At 40.4% G+C, this 22,864-nt stretch overlaps 1 protein-coding gene across 5 annotated transcripts in view; it reads left to right on the top strand.

Moving 5' to 3' along the window:
- The window catches only part of LOC124777532 (tubulin monoglutamylase TTLL4-like), a 228,551-nt gene that overhangs the window by 101,696 nt on the left and 103,991 nt on the right, over window positions 1-22,864 (top strand). For all 5 annotated transcript variants that reach the window (XR_007015746.1, XM_047252981.1, XM_047252983.1 and 2 more), the window contains exon 12: window positions 1,603-1,819. Coding sequence is in view for 4 of the 5 variants with exons in the window: in XM_047252981.1 (XP_047108937.1) it covers window positions 1,603-1,819 (217 nt within the window). In the remaining variant the exon portion in view is untranslated. The remainder of the gene's footprint in view (window positions 1-1,602; window positions 1,820-22,864) is intronic.

Genomic DNA, 22,864 nt, shown 5'->3' with positions numbered 1-22,864 from the left:
TGGTCACTGTTGTCAGTCTACCGCCACCATCTCCCCCTCCCCCGGATCCCCCACCCCCCTAGCTTCCAGCAAACACTTGTATTGCTATAACAAATTGTGTTTCTTCATTGGTTGTGGCGATGGTTCTTTCGTGGCAAGGAATAATAAGAAACTTGGATGAAATGCTTCTACATTGTTACTTGGTTATAAAAAACCACAAGAGTGAATTATAAGCATTCATGGCTATGTTGAAATATGCATGGCGAATGTCAAAAACAATTTCTGATTGATTATTCTTATTAAAAAGTAAATAAGGTTATTATTAAAAAGTAAACAAGGTTCCTATTAAAAAGTTAATAAGGTGTATTTCACCATATAATTACTAAAAAATTAAATGTACGTAGCAGGAACTGTTATTTATAAAATATGCGTAGTGGAAGTTTGCTGTGGTTTCCATATTTTTATGATGAATACAACCTAAACATGTTCACCTACCAATGACAAAGATGAAGTAAAATGACTTCACTGAAATTACTTTGTAATATTTGTATGAATGTATTGATATAAATAAATGTTCATTTCATCAGCATTCCTTATTAAGCCTCACCACAAATATACCACTATGATTATCTTCATTATTATTGCTCCTTTCTGAAGAAACATGATTCGTTGGAGCAATAGAAGTGTTTGTTGGAAGATTAGAAAAAAAATTGAGACTTGAATCCAGTATGGACATATACCCAGCCTGCCGTTTTAGCCAGTTCTCTAATGCAGCCAGCTCAATAGCTGGCGCTCTTGTATGGTATCCACCAGGCTTATAAAACTTAAAACTTCCATTTCTTGAAAACAGTGAGAAGCCCATTGTACTAACCCAGCATTGATACCTGTAAGTATATACTGCAGTTGTGCAAAAGATAAGGGAAATTGATGACCCACTGGGTGTACGCTTTCCTTGTCTGTGCGACCTTCCTTACTCCATCTCCTCTATGTATAACGTGTTTGCAACAGATATTTTTGCTTAATATTTGCCACTCAAAACCATGCTGCCAAAGCATTACATTTACATATCTGCAAAGTTTTTTGGATTTCTTGTAGACTGTGTTTTACAACTGACCGAATGAGGATACATGGATGGTAGAGGAATAAAATGTTCAACTTGCCTCCTTACAAAAATTCTAAAAGCCATAAGTGAATGTGGGTCATATTTTGTTAACTTAGAGTTTTCGACTGACTGAAATGGGTTTTTCTAGATTAAGAATAGTGTCTTATACTATCACTACCAATTCTCAGTTGTGTACAGAAATGACTTGTATGTACATTAAATTGAGTGTTTACATATGGAGCCACATTCCTTAAGACTTGGTTCGTCAAGTGACCCGAAGGTGATTATTGTGCTTTCTTGTTAGTTTGGTCAGATCTAAATGAAACTAAACAGGTGAAGAAGTTCCGTGTTTCCACTTTATTCTTTGGGATGCACATCAGTCATCTTGTAATGACAAATGATGTTGAAATACAACAAGAAACTGCTGACCCATTTCAGTGCCAAATCTGTATATAAATAATTGTATACTCTTCCTTTGTGTACCATTGATTAATGTTTCAGCTATTGTTTTAAATTTATAGGACAGTCAAAACACTGTGGAGTTACCTGGAGAAGGATGGTGTTGACGTTAAGGCATTGTGGGACAGTCTTGTGGATCTTGTTATCAAGACAATCATCAGTGGGGAATCTTCCATAAGTCAACTAACACGTGCAAATCTTGTTTCCCGTTACTGCTCATATGAACTTTTTGGAATTGATGTCTTGTTGGATGAAGCTCTGAAACCTTGGTTGCTTGAGGTAAGTGCACATTGCAAAAAAAATGGTTTACTGAACCATTTGGCAAAGTGGTGATGTACAATGTGACACTGGTTTTATTACAATTTTGACTAAGAAAATTAGAGAAGGAAAGTTGCTACTCTCATATAGCGGAGATGCTGAGTGACGATAGGCACAACAAAAAGATTCACACAATTATAGCTTTCAGCCATTAAGGCCTTTGTCAGCAATAGACAAACATACATATGTACACACACACGCGCACACACACACTCATGCAAACACAACTTGCACACACGTCTGCAGTCTCAGATAACTGAAACCACCCTGCCAGCAGCAGCACCAGTGTATGATGATAGTGGCAACTGGGTGGGGGTAAGGTAAGGAGGCTGCGGCAGAGAGGGGGAGGGATAGTATGGTAGGGGTGGTGGAAAGTTAAGTACTGCAGTTTAGACATAGGGCAGGAGAGGAGGGGGGGGAGGGGGGGGGGGAAGTAGCGGAAAGGAGAGAAATTAAGACAGGGTGTGGCGGTGAAATGACGGCTGTGTAATGCTGGAGTGGGAACAGGGAGGGGGCTGGATGGGTGAGGACAGTGACTAATGAAGGTTGAGACCAGGAGGGTTGCGGGAACGTAGGATGTATTGCAGGGAAAGTTCCCACCTGCACAATTCAGAAAAGCTGGTATTAATAGGAAGGATCCATATGGCACTGGCTGAGAAGCAGTCATTGAGATGAGGGATATCATGTTTGGCAGCGTGTTCAGCAACAGGGTGGTGCACTTGTTTTTTGGCCACAGTTTGTCTGTGGCCGTTCATGCGGACAGACAGCTTTTTGGTTGTCATGCCTACATAGGTTGCAGCTTAGCTTGTAAACCACATGACTGGTTTCACAAGTAGCCTTGCTTTTGATGGGATAGGTGATGTTAGTGACCGGACTGGAGTAGGTAGTGGTAGGAGGATCTTGCATCTAGGTCTTTTACATGGGTATGAGCCATTAGGTAAGGGCAGGGCACAGTGTGATAAAGGGACAGGAACTGTGGAGAATCAGTGGAGGATAGGTTCCGGGTAATAGGTTGAAGGTGTTGGTCTAAGAGAGCAGAGATTCTCCCAATGGGGGCACAGTAATTGGCCACAATGGGACGTCCTGGGTGGTTGGGGTGCGGGGAGTGGTGGGGGTAAGTAGAGAGATGGACTCTGGGGAGAGGTTCTGGGATGGACCTAAGGAGTTGAGTAGTGACTGGAGAGCCTGCTGGACTACTGGAATGGGGTCACTGTGGCACAGCTGATGGAGTCCTTCTGCCACACAGTCCTTGCAGTTCAAAACAACAGTGGTGGAGCTTCTGTCTGCAGGTAGGATTATAAGGTCAGAATCAGTTTTTAGATTTTGGAGTGCGGTTCTTTCTGCGGATGTAAGGTTAGATTGCATGTTGAGGCATTTGGGGAATGATAGTGAGGCAAGGTTCGAGGTTAAAAAACTCTGGAAAGTTAACAGGGTATGAAACTTCCTGGCAGACTAAAACTGTGTGCCGGACCGAGACTCGAACTCGGGACCTTTGCCTTTCGCGGGCAAGTACTCTACCAACTGAGCTACCCAAGCACGACTCACGCCCTGTCCTCACAGCTTTACTTCTGCCAGTACCTCGTCTCCTACCTTCCAAACTTAACAGAAGCTCCGCTGCAGAGTGAAAATCTCATTCTGTTAACAGGGGATGGTTTGGAGGCAGTGGTGGTGGATCACAGTTGGATAGAGGAGTGAACTGAGTGAGGCAAGGTTCAATATTGGTCTTTGGTTGAGTCTGGCTGGTCGGGTTAGTGGCGAAAAAGTGTTTTCCCTGAAGGGACCAGGAGAAGGAGAGAAGGTCTTTAACAAGTCCTGCTTAATTTAATTTGGGAGTTGGGCAAAAGGTGAGGCCTTTCGAAAGGACTGATATTTCTGTGGGACTAAATCTTCTGGAGGAAGATTCATGACTGTGTTGCGGTTCTGTTTAGGTTGTGGGTTCTGTGTGGTGGTGGGAGTTTTGGAGGGTGGGGTAAGTGTAGTAGGTCTGCGAGACAGGGTTTGTCAGTTATGAGGGGACGTGGGGGAGGTTTGGAGGTTGTTGTAGAGGTGGTGGATACTGGTACTCAAAGGCAGGAAAAGGAAGTGAACAGGATGGAGAGCTTTTTGAGGTGGTGGTGTGCATGTTGCTAAACTTCCTGCAGGCCAAGAGTTTCAATGTGTGTTACAGATTCCAGGGATTTGGCATTACATAGCAGGAGAATTTTGTGGATGGAGAGAAGGTACTGCAAGGAGGATTGGGCGCAGTTGATATGGTTTTGCAGGAGTATGTTGGTGAGGGCTAAGGATTGGCGGAATCTAAACAGGTGGAGGTCATTGTGGAAGGAGGGGTGGCAACCAGAGATAGGTAATTTGATGGTAATGCCATTGGGGGGGATTTCATGAGCCAGGCAACAACGCAGGAACAGTATGTGGGACTGGGATCTGGCTAGGGATAAGGAAACTTTTCTGTATTTACACAGATGGAAGGAGCAACGATCCATGGTGGTGCAAAAAAATGTGAAAATTGCGTAAAAAAATTAGAATTACATCCGAAAAATACACCGAAATATGTGTGAAAAATCACGGAAAGGACGAAACGGATGTACAAGGGGAAAAAATGAGATGAAATGAAATCATCAGGTTCACGGAGGAGCATTCCCCTGGTCACTCGGTACCATCTGGGACTGGAACAACTGAATTACATTCTCTGCCAGGGTTTTGATTACCTCTCGTTGTGCCCTGTAATGAGAAATGTCCTGCCCACTATTCTTGCCACCCCTCCTACCGTGGTATTCCACCGTCCACCGAACCTACACAATATACTCGTCCATCTTTACACAACCCGTGCTCCCAATACCTTACCTCACGGCTCATACCCCTGGAATAGACCTAGATGCAAGACCTGTCCCATACATCCTCCTACCACCAGCTACACCAATCCGGTCACTAACATCACCTATCCCATCAAAGGCAGGGATACCTGTGAAACCAGTCATGTGATTTACAAGCTACGCTGCCACCACTGCTGCATTCTATGTAGGCATGACAACCAACAAGCTGTCTGTCTGCATGAAAGGCCACAGACAAACTGTGGCCAAAAAACAAGTGGACCGCGCTGTTGCTGAACACGCTGCCAAACATGATATCCCTCATCTCAATGACTGCTTCACAGCCTGTGCCATATGGATCCTTCCATCAACACCAGCTTTTCTGAACTGCACAGGTGGAAACTTTCCCTGCAATACATCCTATGTTCCCGTAATCCTCCTGGTCTCAACGTTCGTTAGTCACTGTCCTCACCCATCCAGCCCCCACCCTGTTCCCATTCCAGCACTATACAGCCATCATTTCACCACCACACTCTGTCTTTTAATGTGTCTTCTTTCCACTACTCCCCCTCCCCCCCCCCCCCTCCTCCTCTTCACCTTCTCTCCTGCCCTCTGTCTAAACTGCAGCACTTAACTTTCCACCACCCCTACCATACTATCCCTCCCCCTCTCCGCCACAGCCTCGTCCTTACTCCCACCCAGTCGCCACTATCATCATACAATGGTGCTGCTGCTCGCAGTGTGATTTCAGTTATCTGAGACTGCAGACGTGTGTGCAAGTTGTGTTTGTATGTGTGTGTGTGTGTGTGTGTGTGTGTGTGTGTGTGTGTGTGTGTGTTGGGGGAGGGGGCTTAACGGCCGAAAGCTATAATTGTGTGAATCTTTTTGTTATGCCTATCACGACTAGGCATCCACTATATGGTGAGTTGTAACTTTCCTCCTCTAATATTGTTACATTCCATCGTGGATTTTCCATTGTTTGACTAAGAAAATTTATACTTTTATATCCTTTTGAGGGGACGGCGGTTCTGAAACATCATCTCGGTATAGGTTCTTTTTCAAATCATAATTATCAATCTTCTAATATTATTATGTTTCAGTTAATTTTTGGCAGTTGTGAGTGAATAACGTATAACATTTCTTATATGCGTGATTACAGGTACAGGGTGTGATCAAATGCTTGTATGCAATTAAAGACTCTACAAGAGTTTTAAATTTTTTTTTCTTGTTGACATCGTTGATTGTCATCTTCATTGGTGAATCTTGTAAAGCAATACTCAATGGTCCTCCTCAGCTCAGCCAAGCAAAATGGTGCAGTGGTTAGTACACTGGACTTGCATTCAGGATGATGACATTTCAAATCTCCATCCGCCATCCAGATTTAGATTTTCATACATTGTTCATGGCAAATGCTGTGACATGCGATTTCCTTCCCCATCATTCCCTAATCCGATCTTCTGCTCAGTCACTATTAATCTCGTTGTCTTCCTTCCTTTTGCAGTCTATGCCATTGGTAGCTCTATGCAACATGAATGTCTGCTTATGAGCTCCATTTGCTGCATGCTGCTCAAGGAGTACCTCAAGCAACTAATAAAATACAAAACAAACATTGAATTAATACAAGCCATTGTATATGTATAAATGACTTCTTTCTGTAGTATTTTAACCATCATACAAATTATAATAAAATTAGTTGTAGACACACATGCTCATTTATAAACACTAAGGTATATAAAATTTCATGTCTGTGATGCTTCTGGGAAAATCCCCAAATTTAATTCAGCCAAATTTTGTACCCTCACAGGAGAGGAGCCTTTTCTTCCCCATTATCACTGGTTTCTTATTCACAGTATCACTGGCAGTAGATCTGCTGTATCATTTTAATAACATGAAAGTTCAGTGAAGGTCCGCTTATTACATTTTTTATTGCCCTACCTTATAATTGGATTTTACTGTAGGTTGCTTTTACAAAGTCGTCACACAGCTGAAGTAGTCTTTGAAGGCCAATCACTGTTGAATTGTTAAACATAATCAGTTAATTGTGGAACTATGGAAACAGTGGAACAGGTGGGATTTGAAAAAGGTTTCATTGCAGTTACTACATTCAAGCAGTATGCACACTGATAGAGAAATTCATGGAGTATAACATTCCATTTCAGATAGCCTCCATAGACCTAGGCACTATTGAGATCAATGAACAGAGTCCTTATTGACTACAGATATACCAGCTTAATCTGCTCCATGTACGAGAATGCACTCTACATGTGAAAGTAAATAAAGACACTGTCACTGGAAAGGTATCCGTTTGGATAGGCTTCAGACAAGGAGACACAATCTCTTCTATATTTTTACCTTGACTCTAGAGAAATGTAAAAGTGTCTGTCTGTCTATGGGAACAGAAAGGTATCAGCAAAAATGGAAAGTGTCTCAACCATCTTCGCTTTGCAGATGATATAATCCTCTTCAGCAGCAATACAAATAAACTGACAACAATCATCCAAAATCTCAACCGTGCTTACGAATCTGCAGGCCTCAAAAATCGCCTTGAAAAGACCAGAGTCATTAGTCCTGTCACTATCAGTGTCTCCTTCAAAAACCATGCTCTGGACGTAGTAAATGAATACATACTTCTGAGATGTAAAATCCTATTTGTGCAAGATAACCAAACAGCAGAGATCACCTGTCATTTGGCCTCACCTGAATGGCATTTGAAAAAGTTGGTTACATGCTCTGTAAACTGACTCTCACTGTAAATTTAAAAATTAAAGTTTGGCATATGCATCGTGTCAGCAACAACATACGCCCTGATACAGTGACACAACAGTCAGCACAAATTGGCTCCAGGTCTGTCTCATGGGCTGTTGGAAGACCTGTGTTTTGAGTGAGTTTGAGAGATAGGATCAGGAATGAAGAGATAAGCAGAAGACAGGGATTCTATGACATCGAGCGGTGTTGGGGTAGACAAATGTACCAAAACACTGAAGCAAAGGTGTCTGAGGGAGATTTAAAGTGTCAGGCACCCTCTGACGAGATTTATTTATTTATTTTCAAGTAAAGTTCTGTAGGACCAAATTGAGGAGCAAATCTAAAGGTCATGGAACATGTCAGTACATGTCATAACATGAAAGTAATAACAGATAAAAGTAAAATGTTTATGAACCCAAAAAAAGTCACTCCAACAATACATCAAGAATTGGCTTAATTTTTCAAGGAACTCCTCGACAGAATAGGAGCGACCCATGAGGAAACTCTTCGGTTTCAATTTGAAAGCGCATGGATCACTGCTAAGCTTTTTGAATTCAAGCAGTACCTTATTGAAAATGGATGCAGCAGTATACGCACACCTTTCTGCACAAGAGTTAAGGAAGTTTGATCCAAACGCAGGTTTGATTTCTGCCGAGTATTAACTGAGTGAAAGCTGCTTATTCTTGGAAATAAGCTAATATTGTTAAAAAGAAATGACGGTAGAGGCCAGTGTCAAAATACCCAGACTCGTGTACAGGGGTCAAAAAGAGGTTCATGAACTTACAACACAGGAACCGCAAACGAATGTTCCCAGAAGTTTATTAAATGGTTGCTGGAAAGGGTCCGCAGCCTTTTCAGTAGTTGGAGAGGCAACAGTTGGTTGACTGATTGATCTGGCTTTGTAACGTTAATAAACATGGCCTTGCAAAATGCGTACTGAGAGAGCCGTTGGAAAGTACAGACTTTGTATTTCCCAAGGGCACGCAGTGCATTTTCTTGCATATTATTTTCCAGTGGTGAAACAATCTCTAATTCAGATCTCCGGTGTTGGCTACTCATGAGGATGTTGGCACCAGGAAAAAAGAAATAGCATTAGACGGATTGGAGGATAGCATGTTAGATTCCATGTTCAGATAGGTGAGTCAGATAATTTGAAAAGGAGAACAGATAGGTTAAAGTTAGATGCATTGGGAATTACAGAAATCCAGTTGCAAGAAGAGTGATGTATAGGCAGGTGAGATCAGCGTCAGTAATACAAAATCAGATAAGGGTAATGCAGGAGTAGGTTTCGTAATGATAAAGAAACTGGCAGTTTGTGTCAGCTACTAAGAACAACATAGTTGAAGCATAATTTTCACCAAGGTATAGGAGACTACTAGAGTAGTTTCGTAGATGAAGATATTGAAAGAATATATGATGTTATACATGAAAGTATTCAGATCATTAAGGAAGATGAAAGTTAGTATTGGAGTACTAGAGTTATATAGCAGAAAAAGGAAGGGAATGAAAAATAATAGGGAACAGAGCATAATTGAATCATTAGTAACACTTTGTTGAAAAATCATGAAGAGGGTGCCAAGGGAGATGTCGCAATGGTTAGCACTCTGGAATTGCATTCGGGAGGATGATGGTTCAAATGCACATAATGTCATGCTGATTTAGGTTTTTCACAATTTCCAGGCAAGAGCCGTGATAGTTTCTTTGAAAGACTACAGCCAATTTCCTTCCCATCCTTAAAACAATTGGAGCTTGTGCTCCATCCCTAATGATCTTGATGCTGACAGGATGTTAATCTGTAACTTTCCTTAACAAATGAAGGTTTTATACACAAGAGACTGAAAGGTTTCATATAGATTGCGAAATGATAAGACAGAGACTCAGAAACCATATTTTAAAAAGCAAAACTCAGGCCATAATTTATTAATAGTGAATTACAGATTAAAACTGAAGAAATTGGAGAAAGGTAGGATGCAAAGGAGATAGGATCTGCCTAAGTTAGAAGACCCAGAGGTCATAAAGTGTTTCAAAGCGAGCATTATGCATCAGTTGACTGTAACAAGGGACATGAGTAAAATAGAAGACAGATGGGTAACTTGAAGAGCTGAAATAATGAAGGCAGCAAAACAACAAATAAACAGAAAGACAAGGTATAGTATCCATGGATGACGTTTGATATCTTGCTTGGTGTAAGGAGAAAACATAAAAATTAAGTAGGCAAAAGGGAATACAGAGGTCTAAAGAAGTGAGTGACAAAATGTGTGAAATGGCTGAAGGACAATTGAAAAGCTCTATAAGCATGTATTATTATGGTAAACGTAGATGCCATGTATAGGAAAATATAAGAGATCTTTGGAGATCTGAGTGACACGCCTGTACTAAGCAAAGAAGGGGAACCTGAAATGTGAATGACTATGCAAAGGAAAGAAACTTGAAGACAGTGTTACAGAAAAGCTAAGAGAAAATAGATGAGAATGAGATGGGATACTGCAAGAATAATTTGACAGAGTGCTGGAAGACATTAGTTGAAACAAGGCACCAGGAGTAGATTGAATTCTGTCAGAATTATTGAGATCCTTGGGAGAGCCCGCCATAACATAACTATGCCCTTGGAATGCAGGATATGTATATGAGAGGAGAAATATCTTCAAGTCACAAGGAGATTGCTGTAATTGAGATTCTAAAAGGCAGACAGTGGCAGTTCAATAAGCCATGGTTGCAAAAAAGCTAACACTTTTTTCCTCCAGAAGACTGGAAAAACTGCTATAATCTGACCTCAGAGAAGAAAAGTTTGGGTTCAAGTAAAATATAAGACATTTCAAGGCTAGACTGTGACCCTATGACTTATCTTCAGAGATAGAGTGAAGAAAGACAAACCTACATTTATAGTATTTGTTGATTTGAAGAATGCTTTTGACAATGTTGAATGGAATACGATTTGAAATTCTGTAGGTAACAAGAATAAAATACAGGAAACAATAATTTATTTACATATTGTACTGATATCAAACCAGTAAGTAGTAGTAGCAGCAGCAGCAAGAATAGTAGTGGAGAATGGAGTGAGACAGGGCTGTAACCAATTGTCGATGTTACCGGTATTCAGTCTGTACATTAAGCGAGCAGTAAAGGAAATAAACGAGTAATTGTCATTCTGGCAAAGAATGTAAATGACTTTGAGATCAGTTGAATAGAATGGTTAGTAGTGGTGGGCAGGAAATCGCGTATCTGTTAGAAATCGCAGTGACTGAGAAGTCACAGATATCACAGTAGCAACTTTACAGAATCTAACTGCGATTTCAGTCACAGTTAGCAGTCGCAAGTAGTATTTCACATTCTAAGACGTGAGCCATCTATTGGTCGAATTTAGCACTGCTTTCTGCGATTTCAGTGACAAGTCGCAACTAAGAGTCGCAAGTAGCAACTAAAAAGCGCGGTTAACAGTGGCATCTGTTGGCCGAAGTTCGTACTACGTCCATCTCTGCGGTACGCTATGGAGTCTAACTGCGATTTCCGTGACAAGTCGCAACTAAGAGTCGCAAGTAGCAACTAAAAAGCGCGGTTAACAGTGGCATCTGTTGGCCAAAGTTCGTACTACGTCCATCTCTGCGGTATGCTATGGAGTCTAACTGCGATTTCCGTGACAAGTCGCAACTAAGAGTCACAAGTAGCAACTAGAAAGCGCGGTTAACAGTGCCATCTGTGGGTCAAAGTTCGTACTACGCCCATCTCTGCGGTACGCTGCGGTAGTCTAACTGCGATTTCCGTGACAAGTCGCAACTAACAGTCGCAAGTAGCAACTAAAAAGCGCAGTTAGCACTGCCATCTGTTGAGTAAAGTTCATACTACGCTATTCGCTACCGAGTCAAACTGCGATTTCTGTGACAAATCGCCACTAAGAGTCGCAGGTAGCAACTAAAAAGCGCAGTTAACATCCTTTTCCCAGTGTCATCTGTTGACCGACGTACGTACTTCGTTATGAGAGCCTTGTGCCTCACGAGATCGATGTGCTGTGTGTGCATATGAAGGGCTTATTTCAATAGTGGTACAAGTCCATTTTTGTTCATTTTGAGATATAGAGTCGTAAAGTTAAATGAGTGCTGAAAAATCTGCAGTTGAGATACCAGAAATATTCAAGCATATGGCTTCTTGCTAGAGATGAACCTTTATTTATGTTTGTTTGGATCACTAATTTCAGAAGCATTATAGACAGAAAAGTGTAGGTAATGGACTTTTACCACTATTGAAATAAGCCCTTCATATTATATGACGACATGCACATTCAGCATCAGTTATGGTTGGTCAAATACTGCTGTGACTCTGAATGTATTATATTAATAAGAAGCAACATTGCCTTTTTCTCCTGAAAATATCAAGTAACGTAACAAATGTGTTTGATTCTGCTTCCAATATGACAGTTTTGGTTAATACTCCACATGCCTACAGGACTTTGCAATGTTAACACAGCAGAACTCAGACATCTGTATAAGTGTAGAGAAATGAAAACAGTCATATGAATGCCTCACTTTTGTTCCGACACAGTTCAAGACTCGGGAGAAAAGTTTTACACCTGGTGTTCTACATGGCAACTTCACACACAAGAACTTTTTGCCGACACTACTACCACCTACATAAGTAAGCTTTTCCTGTGTCACTTTCAAGTAATGCACTTAAGCTATTCCTGATTTAACTGGAAGATCTGTACTTCCCACTTTCATATCAACAGCCTCAAAATGCATATTGTAGACTTCGGGATATATTACAGGTCAGTGTCACACCAAGATTGTGGGGAAGGGGAGGGGGGGGGGGGGCGGCATGTCACTCTCCAACAAGTGTTTACCAGTAAATAAGTGGCGGAAAATTACGGGTATAGGACGGCTTAACATGTGGAAAATGAGATTTTTATTATTCACTCAATGTATTTAACATTTATTATTCCTTTAAAATCGCACAACAACTTCAATAAAACACTTTAATCAGTCACACACTTATTTCATAATTATTTCACTTTTAAACTGCAAATCCTCTAAGAGCTGTCTTGAATCTTCACGAGTCTCTCTCAACAGCCTTGATGTGGATAGATATGTACAGCAACCAGTAATCAGTCAGAACTGTGTCTGCAAAAACACAAGGATTATTAAACAATTTTTGCTGTCACTTTACTAGCAATATAATTGACAGAGTAGATTGCTAATATTTGCTATATCACATTTGCTAATATTTGCTATATCACATTCGCAAGAACGATCTCACTGAAGTAATTAAGTCCATCAAAACGCTTAGAAACTAACCTCTCGTCTGACGAAAACGGTCTAAAGACTGGCAATTTCTTCAGCTCTGTTGACAATGATATTTTGAATTATCACTTTACTGAGTGACTGAAATGTAGTTCAGGTACCTATGAACATAACAATATGTTAGAATTCATTTTCTAAACACGAACTATTACGGTACTGTGCGGCTACTTACATATTAATTACACTATTAATATTTTCACAGTTGTTTCTTTAATACAAAATTAAAGCCAACGGAAGAATAAACGTAAAACATACTTACCAATGACAGGTTTGTTGAGATGCAATTTTCTGTGTGGACAGATGTAACTTTTTCATACGGTGGTATGTCGCAGAAATCGCAGGAGTCACAGAAATCGCAGAAGTAGCAGAAGTCACAGAAATCGCAGAAGTAGCAGAAGTCACAGAAATCGCAGAAGTAGCAGAAGTCACAGAAATCGCAGAAGTAGCAGAAGTCACAGAAATCGCAGAAGTAGCAGAAGTCACAGAAATCGCAGAAGTAGCAGAAGTCACAGAAATCGCAGAAGTAGCAGAAGTCACAGAAATCGCAGAAGTAGCAGAAGTCGCAGAAATCGCGGAAGTAGCAGAAATAGCAGTGGCGGAGGGATACGCGACTTAGGTTCCTTAACTGCGACAAATCACAGTTAAGAATAACAGATACTGAAAAGTAGCATTCACAGAAATCACTGATATCGGAAAATCGCAGTTTAGCCTATCACTAATGGTTAGTATCTTGAAAAGAGGTTATAAGATGAACGTCAACAAAACAAGGATAATGGAATGTAGTTGAATTAAGTCAAGCAATGCAGAGGTAATTAGACTAGAAAATGAGACATTAAAAGTAGCAGATGAGTTTGTTTTTATTAATGCAGCATAGTAACACTGAAAGCTGAAGCTGAAAAAGTAGTAGTAGTAGTAGTAGTATTAGGAATTCTTTCCTCGAGATTTTTGTGCAGTGTGTACCCTTATGCAGAAGTGAATCGTGGTTCTAAACAGTTCAGAAAAGAGGAGAAACGGGAGTTTTTGAAATGTGTTGCTACAGAAGTATGCAGAAGATTAAATGGATGGATTGGATAACTAATGAAAAGTTACTAAATCAAATTTGGGACAAAGAAAGGCACAACTCAACCAAAATAAGGGGTCAGTTGGTAGGACACATTGAGAGTCATCAAGGAATCACCAGTATTGTTATGTAGGGAAGTAAGAGTGATAAAAATTCTCAGAAAAAGCTAACGCTTCATCCAATAAGCAGGTTCAAATGGATGAAGGGTGCAGTGGGTAAGCAGAAATAAAAAGGCTTGCTCATGATATGCTAATGTGTAGAGCTGCATCAAACCAGTCTTTGGACAGAAGATTACAACAGCAGCAAACAGCATTGTTTTGGGTCTCTTGAAATGATCCTGCTTGGTGATGAAACATTAGTAAACAACATTGAAGAAACATACCTTGAAATCTTCACTGGGTAATTTGAAATGGCACTATCCACACAAATTACATTAAGGAAATATGAAGGTAATTGTTAAAAAATTAGGAAACTCCTTCACTTGTTTAAAACTTTCACAACATCCCTCATATCAGCCTCTTATTCTACTCACTAATACTGCGCTGATTATTGGAATTCACTCAATGATCCTTTAGTCTACGATTACACTTTCTCATCCTATTTATCCACAGACGTGGTGCTCTAGTAGTGTGCATACAAGAAGGCGGCTGCATGATGCATGCTGGGCAAAGAGACAGAGCATACTTTGCAGTGTTGCCAGTGAGCTTTCTTTCTGTTCCACACTGCATGCTCCAGCTGTTGCCTGCCATGGTAATTGGCAACACTGGGGTAAGTGCTACACTGGGCCACTGTTCCTGCTTCTTATTCTCCCTAACATAATTTATATGCTTTGACAATCACCTCTCTTGCTTATTGTGGTAATAGTTGCTGTTTGCTTTATGCTGCCCTTAATTAACATTATATTGCAATGGTTTCCAAACTGAGGGTAATACCCCTTCCCTCGGGGAGCAAAATGAAAGTTTCTGAGGGAGAAAAGCAAAAGGGTTTGATGTGGGCGTAGTGACCACTCTGATAATGCACACGATTTGGTATGTAGGACATCCACAGCTGAGAGTTGTGCTAATTAATTTAGAGAGCCCTGCCTCAGTTGTACTAATTACTTACTCAAACCACAACTGGTTTCAGGATTTTAAAATCTCATCTTCAGGTGTATGAAATTACTGTATTAGGTAACATGTGGTTAGGCCAGTCAGTGCAAGTTGTCCACGGACAGTTCCCACTGACATGCAGTGATTGGGGCCCTTGTGACTAGCCCAGCTGTCATGGTTTGAATAGATAATTAGTAAAAGTAAAGCTGATCTCTCTGAAAAGGGACCTATGACTTCAGCAGTTTGGACCCATAAGACCTTACCACAAATTCTCTCTAATAACTGAAGCTGATCTCTCTAAATTAATTATCACTTTGATAATATTTTTTTTAAATGGTAGACTCTAATATGTAATGCATCCATTTCTTGAGCCTCTAAAAGGCAACACATTCCAAACAGTTTTCCTTGCGATATTATTTTAGTAAAAGATCAGTTTATTAGTAGCAGTTGTTATTGGAAGAACACATTCTACCGATTACATTTGCAACTTATAAGTGTGAACACAAACCTTTGACTATGGTAACAATGAAAATGAAAAACTGATTAAACTTTATGCATGACATAAGATTTGTAGTTGTGCACAGAAAACCAGATATAAAAAAGTATTTTGTAGCATTTTCAGGTGTCAAATGGGATCACGTCACAGTTTCTGCATGAAATTTTGCAAATCTGCTCGTCGTGATCTTCAGGTGGTCCCAGATTATTCATCAGGGACCACCTAAAAATGGCAATGTGTCTGTGTGCTAAAATATCATGGAGAAGTTATGACATGATCTGGCTGGACATTCAAGAATTATAAAAGTTAGAAATACGCTATGAGAAGACAGATCACATAAAAAAGCAATATTAGACGTAAGCAGAACCAGACACCCCTCCCCGATGCATTATTTCTTAGTGTAGTGAAAAACTTGGAAAACATGGATGTTTCAGTTGTTTGATCTTTAACTAAGTACAGTGAAACCCCACTTTTACACTTTTCAAGGGACTTCAAAAAAATTGTGTAAAATGCGATAAAATGTAAAATGTGAGAAATAATGTTTTAAGCTGTATAAGTTACGTATAGGATACCCCCTTGCACTTTATGTATGATGTATGTACATAACAGACATCAAAAGACTTGTCAGTGACTTTTTTATTATCTAATAAAGGTCTATTAGCTAATAAAAGCCGCTGATGTAACTGGAAGTGATAACTGTCTGGGAAGTGGAAATGTTTCACTTGATTTCAAATGTCATAATCGACATTTTTGGAAACCCTACAGCTGTCATTCATTATTTAAATAATGAAATTCTGCATTTTTCATACTTGGCATGACGCGTTTCAAGAATTTTTTCTCGTTATGAAGTGCAAATATGTAAATAAGTATTTTGTATGGTGTTAGAGTATGTGTTATTCTGCGTCTTTTTGAGGTTATCAGATACTATGCCTTGTCAGTTATGTAGAAAACCACACACACATGCAAACTATCACTCACATTGTTTGTTTGTGTGACTTCACTAAAAATACATTTGTAAATACTGCACTTGACAACGAGAATAAATTCTCGAACAAGTTTTCCTCAGCATGAATAAAAAACATAACCGGCACTGTGTTTATACTAACAATATTTGAGCAACACAAAGTGAATGACGGTGTCAACTAGCGCTCCACGTGGCCATACACTGAAACACGCTAAATATGGTTCGACAAAGGTGTCACAATGATCACAACAATCACGAAACTGCATTTGCGCAGTAGAGACAGTTTGGAAATGGTTGTGATTGGTCAAGATAGCTTCATTCGAACGAACGTAGTTATATACTCCCATCAGCCACCACGCCACGTGGAGCTGGGCAGCAGCCTGAGGTAAGGCACGAATTGTTACAACTTTTATTCATTTACCCGTTCAAATCTGCTCAATAGAGTGCCCTGGTGTCAAGAGACTTAACCACTTAATATTTGTAAACACTACTGGACGGCCAACATTATGCCAGCATCATATTTTCTCCACAGACATTTTTTCGTAATGTGTAAATTGCGGGAATATTTTAAATATGTTGACGCAAAATCAGGTGCAAATTAATATTGTGGGCATAGGAAATTTGATGGGACCGATAAAAAAAATGTCGTAAATGGCGGGAAAACATTAATTCCAGGAACGTAAAAGTGGGATTGTACTGTATTGTAAATAATTTTATCAGTTTAAAAGAAAATGCTAATAGTTATAATCTGGAGTTAAATTAAATTCAATGTTTGTTTTGGGTATTGGATGTCATCTGATCTTGTTTGGGGGTAACAGTCTCAGAAAGGTTGGGAACCACTGCTAAATTGGATAAGAACATCACCATAAGTAAATTAACATGTTCTATGTGCACACCAAAGTGCACTTTACGGATTTACACTGCAGAACAACATTGTTGGCTGTACCGTGACATGGTACATAGCTTCTTGCCTCTGTGAACTGTCCCATCATCCACCTTCACACAGGCACACCACTATAGCAACATAATTGCAGCAGAAAGCTCAGGGAGATGTGGATGACGAACTTTGAGAATTACATGTGGTATGACTTGAACTAATTATCAAAAAAAATCTGTGATGAACAACATTATTATATGAAATTTAAACCCTATGTCTTTAATTTCTTACCAGTATGCCTATGGTAGTTTATAGTATTTTATACATTTAGATTATTGAAAACATATGCCCACAATTTCTAGGTTACCAGCAAGCAGTCAGCCACATTTCACAAAGCTTAGCACATACCTACAAATCAGGCAATGCTGCAAGCAGTTGGCACTTCAGAAAGAATTGAGGTTGAATGGTGACTCACACATACCACTTGACTTGCTGAAACATTAGTCACAGAGAAATTTTAATCAGATTATACTTCCACTCCTACCTGTGCGGTGGCCTGTTGGTAGTTGGAATGCTTTGCTTCATGTGGTTTCCATCCTAATCATAACCTGTCATTGCCATGTACCAATATGTAACACATCTTGACAACTTGTAAGTTAAGAAGGGGGGGGGGGGGGATTATGGTTTAACATTCAGCATTTCAGGTTATTTTTTCCCATGATTAGATGATCCAGTGGCTGTCTTCCTAAACCCATTTTAATCTCTTTGCCCTGTAATGTTACCCTGCAGAGAGATACACATGGGGGAAGTGCCTTCTATGGCTTATAGTATGGAGATTGTTCTAGGTGGTGTGGCAGCTGACCATTTGATGATACACCATGAAGGAATTCAGGTGACCACTGGGGCCTTTTGACCAGCCCCAGACCGAGCTTTTGTGCTGAAGCTAGTGAGGCAGTGCTTCACATCAAGTGATGACTTCTCATGGCGTGCCAGTCCTATAAAACACTGTCCACAACATACATATCTTCATACCGTACTGTTGCTCAGCCATTAGTTTCATACTTGACACCGAGGGTAAGGTCCCTGTGGGATTCGTGTGAAGGAATGCATTTTGGAGATGGATGTGGTTGCTTTTAAGATTCTGCTTCAAGGTTGGAGCAAATCTCCACCTTGGCTAATACAGAGGCCCAGATTTAATGTAGATTTGAAGAGTTTTAAGATATATTGCTCTCAAAATCTTACATTTAAATCTCTTGTTCTTTAACATTTCAGGTAGGCATCCCAGTTTTAATGTTGTTTACACTATTGGCTCCCAACACAGGGACTCCCTTTGGCGTTCAGTCGTCTTCTTTGACTGTGTCCTCAGGATTTACCTTTTTTTACCTTGCGTGTAACTATAATGTATTTTCTGCAGAGCTCTGTGATTTTGAAGACACTGGAGCAGATGAGATATCTCCCGAGCAAACAGTTTCTCACCTGCTCCAATTCCCTTCACGTCCTTCAGTTGTTGCAGCTCATGTATTCAGCAGAGAAAATTGTCCAGTTCACGTGTGACCAACTGTACTTACTACAGCAACAGGGGAAGGTGTTGTTATTCTACTGGGTACCAGGATACGGGGTAACTTGGAGAAATGAACTGGCAGACAAAGCTGCCAAGGAGGGCTGCAGGGAATATAATGTTACACAATGTGCCATTCCCCTGCAAACTATCTGGTTGTGGCATACCTCATACTGGTCCCCCCTCCCCCGCCCCCATTCACCCCAGTGTTACGATAAGTAGGCAGAAACAAATTTACATGGGGATCTACCCTCTATTTAATCTGATGACAAAACACATGATTGAGCTCTTCAAATTTTGGCATATCTCGACCCTAGTGTAACCTTCTAGTCTGGAGATTTTTAGTTTGTTGCAGAGTGGATGGCGTGTCCTTTTTATTCCAGTTGCCAGCCAGCTGCAAGTAATCTTCTTTTATTTATTTTCATTGCTTCTTCACTTTTTACTGTGTGTTGCATCTGACAACATGAAATTCTTTTTGGCCCCTTTTTTTTTTGGGGGGGGGGGGGGGTGAAAGAATGTGCAAGTTTGCAGGACGTTCTTTATATTTTTGTTTGAATTTTTCATTTTAATAATTTTGCGAACTTTATTCACACTAGTCTCATTACTACCCATCCTAAAGTATGGGTGCTAAAGTCCTTGCTGTCATGTGCATCACCACCTCCATAGGTTGATATCAACAGGTACCTTCAATAGGCATGTTTTCCCCGAATTGAGGTATCTGTGATTCCCGTCCCCCATTACACAGTGGTTCCCCCAACTTGGTACCTTCATGACTTTGGAGATGGAGTATCTCATGTGGCAGATACTGACGATATCTGTGGTTAAATTTCAAATTTTATATCTTGTATCTTCCCAGTCTGGTTTTGTAAATAATTAGTTCTAGGTCAGACAATGCCCCGATCCCGTGGCATCCTGAATTATTTGTATGCTCCGTCCATTTGGGAGTTTCCATTGTCATTCAAACTCCAGTAACATTTGTGAAAATGGGAAAACAAGAGCGATACAGGAATCCAGAATGAACTTTGTTTTGCAAGTTGGGTTATGGTAGAACAGTATATGATCCGTGTTGATAATTCAGTATGCTGTGAAACATCCATGTACCGCATTCAGAGCCCTTAAATGAGGGTGAAGTGAAGTGGCACATTGGCTAAATCTGTGGACTTACACTGAAGAGGAGGAGTTGGAGGAGGCCATTCCAGTCCCTCCAGGACAACCCAAGCCTCACTCAGCCTGTTGTCTACATGAGTACTGTGGAACTTCCCAAGGATGAAAGGCAGCCTGGGTTTGGGTGAAGGACTCGCCACTCCTCTCCCTCTTATTGCCTCAGTCGATAGAACAGTTGCACGCTACTGGCAGTCAGACCAATAGTCTGTTCACTGGCTCGCACCACAGACTTCAGCTTTACTGTTTAGCTTAAATCTCTTACGGTAAGTCCCAGGACAATCCCTTAAAAAAAAAAAAAAAATAATAATAAATAAAAAATAAGAAAAAAGACCCACAATGGAGAAGTGGCAAATTTCCTTTCGCATCCTTGTCCAGTCTGAGTTAGAACAATGTTTTGAATCTTTGCATCACAAATTTAATGTTAAAACTTATTCTTCTCTCGTTTATACATTCTGAATGTGTCATAAGTCAAAGAGAGCATGCATATATTCTGTGATAGCATTACTATGTGCTGTTTGTACACGAGTCTACAAAGTATTCACAATGGCTGAAATTAACAAGTTATCTAACAGTTTTACCTGAGCTGTCATTCTTGGTAGAATTGCTTATTCCTCAACAGTTGTGGCTAGACCTTCCCTGCTCAAATATAATTCATGTATACACTGATGAGCCAAAACATTATGACCACCTGGTTAATAGCTTGTTTGTCCATCTTTGGGACAAAATACATCAGTGATTATGCATATCGGGGATCCAGCAATTTATTGGTAGGTTTGTGGAAGTGTACGGCATTTGATGTCTACGCACCAGTCGTGTAATTCACGTAAATAACGAGCCACAGATTTGCGTACATAGTTATGGTGCCCAGTAGCGACCCAGATGAGTTCCATAGGATTTACATCAGGTAATTTGGTCTTAAAGACATAAATGTGAGTTCACTATAATGCTCCTCAAACCACTGTAGCATGGTTCTGGCTCTGAGATGTGAACAGTTGTACTGCTGAAAAATGACTTCGCTGTTAGGGAAGATAAGCATGAAGGGATACAAGTGTTTCACAGCTGTCTGCGTGTCTTCAGTTACTACCACAGGTCCCATGCAAGTGCCGGAGAATGTCTTCCGTAGCATAATACTGCTCCCAACACCTTGTGTCTGTGGTGTGATGCATGTTCCAAGCCGCCATTCACCTCAATGATGGCATTTATGGACACGGCCAGTGACTTGGTGTAGTAAAAATGTGATTCCCCCGAAGAGCGAACCCAATTTCCATTGGTCGATGGTCGAATCTCGATGGTCCCGTGCTTAACTACAGACGTAATTAACAATGTCGTTAGGTCAGCATGTGAACACATAGGGGTGGTCTGCTGCGGACTCAGCATTCCACAATATAAGATGAATGGTGTGCTCCAAAACACTTGTGCATGTACGAGCATTGTGCTCTTTCAGCAGATGTCACAGATCACCATCTACCCTATTTTATAAAGCAGACCAGTCTACGAACCCCATGTTCTGTGAAGAGTCATGGACATCCAACCATTTAGCACCTAATGGTAGTTTCACTGTCCTCCTACCTCTCTTGTAGATGCTCATGACAGTAGCACATGAACATTCAACCAGCTCGCCATTTTTGAGATACTCGTTCACAGGCTCTGCGTAATAATAATCTACCCTTTGTTAAAGATGCTTACATGAACAGATTTCCCCATTTACAGCCTACACCTCTGCTAAGGTGATCCCTAGTCCATGTCTGCTCTGCTTACACACTTTTGTCGCCGTGTTGTGCCTGCAACGCCACCAGGTGGCATCTAACGTCATGGAGGGCAGTGGTCATAATGTTCTGGCTTATCAGTGTATTTACTTGAAGGAAGGGTAATATCTTTGGCTTGCAGCTGCTTTTCCGAATACTCTCGGTGGATATATGTACGTATTGCAAGTTGTATGCAGTGCTATCTAAAACTGCCACATTCAGTATGTTTGATGTGCTGCTAAAGGTACGGACTATCAGGTTTCATTCAGTGTGGCAGCATCTAGTGTCTTGTGTTTTTTGAACCAGTGTCACTGTAGGTTGCTCTGCAAAGATGGCAGGTTGCAGGTACATTATGCAACTCAGTACACAAACAGTGGCATTCATATGCTCATTACAGACTGAGGCGTTCAAGGTTTTTGTACATTGGGAACATCGTGCAGCGACTTTGATGTAGTGAATTCAGATGTACATACACTGGTGAAACATTCCACTTGACAGCTGGTGTTACGTCAAGTTAGGTTGGCTGTACTGCGATAGTGATTTAGCAGCAGCAGCCTCTGTACAAGCAACAACTGTACAGTTTTCCTTTCCATCTCATAAATGTAAGCAGTGACGTTGTTCATAAGAAATCGTTTTGAAATTGCTGCCACAGTGATGGAAAATAAACAACTGTATAATAATGTAGATATAAGCGTAACAAAGGCTACGCTTTTGATAATGGAGCAGGATAAAACAACAGGAAGAGCCTACATGGACCACGATTCATCTAACTCCTCTCATCATTGGCTTATGACCACTACTGCTTGGAGTGTCATCTGTCCAGCATTTACTAACAGCTTCCCCACTGTGAACCCACATTTCATAGTGTCATATTATGGAATGAGTGTCTTTGTCCACAATTTTCTGCAATAAAATGCTCCATGTTGTAACAGTATGCACATTTTCTAACGGGACTTTACTTACTTCTAGCGTTTTGTAATGAAAACCCATACTTTTCAGAACAGTTTTTAGAGACTATTTCCTACCTCTGAAATGTTTACATTCTTTTAACCCTTAAGCAAGTGCGCCATTTCTCATAACGAGCAGACACACGGTGTACTTTATATACGTGTAAAGAATACTTTTCTTTTGTTACCAAGGTAAACATGTATGAGCAGAATCACAGTTTAATCTTAGTTTAATTAAACAGCAATAAAATAAACTTATATTAC

The sequence above is a fragment of the Schistocerca piceifrons genome, chromosome 2 (genome assembly GCF_021461385.2).
Source record: "Schistocerca piceifrons isolate TAMUIC-IGC-003096 chromosome 2, iqSchPice1.1, whole genome shotgun sequence".
Taxonomy (NCBI): Eukaryota; Metazoa; Arthropoda; class Insecta; order Orthoptera; family Acrididae; genus Schistocerca; species Schistocerca piceifrons.
The sequence above is the reverse complement of the archived record's forward strand: the minus strand, read 5'-3'. Positions and strand labels throughout refer to the sequence as shown.